Source organism: Chrysemys picta, unplaced genomic scaffold (assembly GCF_011386835.1).
Source record: "Chrysemys picta bellii isolate R12L10 unplaced genomic scaffold, ASM1138683v2 scaf8741, whole genome shotgun sequence".
Classification (NCBI taxonomy): domain Eukaryota; kingdom Metazoa; phylum Chordata; order Testudines; family Emydidae; genus Chrysemys; species Chrysemys picta.
In genome coordinates this window covers 1-1,000 of record NW_027061437.1, presented here as the reverse complement: position 1 = coordinate 1,000, position 1,000 = coordinate 1, and the positions used below count along the sequence as shown (strand labels likewise).

The 1,000-nt window shown below is 64.2% G+C and overlaps 1 protein-coding gene across 1 annotated transcript; it reads right to left on the bottom strand.

Moving 5' to 3' along the window:
* Positions 1-151: 151 nt before the first annotated feature.
* LOC135980737 (syntaxin-binding protein 2-like) lies at positions 152-971 on the bottom strand (the record flags this gene model as incomplete). Its single annotated transcript, XM_065580638.1, has 2 exons — positions 787-971; positions 152-308 (listed from the first exon to the last, which is right to left on the bottom strand). Coding segments are annotated over exons 1-2 (256 nt in total), but the record flags the coding sequence as incomplete, so codon positions are not given.
* Between the last annotated feature and the right edge of the window lie 29 nt (positions 972-1,000).

Sequence of the window (1,000 nt, the reverse complement as noted above, 5' to 3'; positions counted from 1 at the left end):
CCCCGAGCGCGCTGTGCCCCCCAGGCTGCCTGAGCCGGATGCCGCGGGCCAGGTACTGCTGGGGAGTAGAGCCCAACCCGGTTGTATCTGCAACCCATCGACTATCCGCAGAAATGGTGCACGGATATGCAGGGCTCCACACATGGCTGACCCCAAACCAGCCCCTCCCTCTTGGGCCCAGCCTGCCAGGTGTGACCCCCACCCCCAAGGCCTGGTACCTCCATGACGTCCTTGAGCCTGGGGGTCCAGCGGGAGAGCAGGTAGGTGGACTCCGGCCGCACCTTCCTCTCGGGTCGCAGCTGCCCCCTCTGGGGGAGGAAGGGAGAGTGGGTGAGAGGCAGCAGGGAGGGGATGCGGGATGGGAATGGGGGCAGACAGGGAGAGCGCAGCCTACCTGAGTCGCTCCAGCCGGGCTGGCAGGGGAGGGGCAGAGAAAAGAACAGAATGGATCACTGAGAGAGAGAGAGAGAGAGAGAGAGAGAGAGAGTGGAGGGGAGAGCGACTGATGGGAGAACAGTCGCATGGCCACCCCATGCAGTGGTCACCAGCTCCAGCTCCCAGCGATCTGAGGTCCTGACCCCCAGGGTCCTCTGCAGGGCAGAAAAGGTCACCCCAGATGGGGAGTAACTCGGGGGTCACCCTCATAGGGGGAGGGCGTCACCGCACTGTATGGGGCAGAGGCCACCTCTGTGCTGGGAGTAGTCACTGCCATGGAGGGCAGCCCCAGGTTGGCCTGGGCTCCCCGGCCATGGGTACAGCTGCTGGCCCCTGGCCCCAGTCCCTTACCCCAGGCATGACGGAGAAGTCCAGGAAGTCCGTGTTCTCGATGATGCCGCTCAGCTGCTGGATGTTGGCACACTGGATCAGTTTGTCGAGGTTCACCATGCTCACACCTGCATGGGGAGAGACAGGTCAGCGCCAGCACCCCTGGGACGCACCCACAGCCCAGGCACATTCAGTCCGTGGCCCAGGAGTCCTAGTTCCCTGATCAAACCCTGAG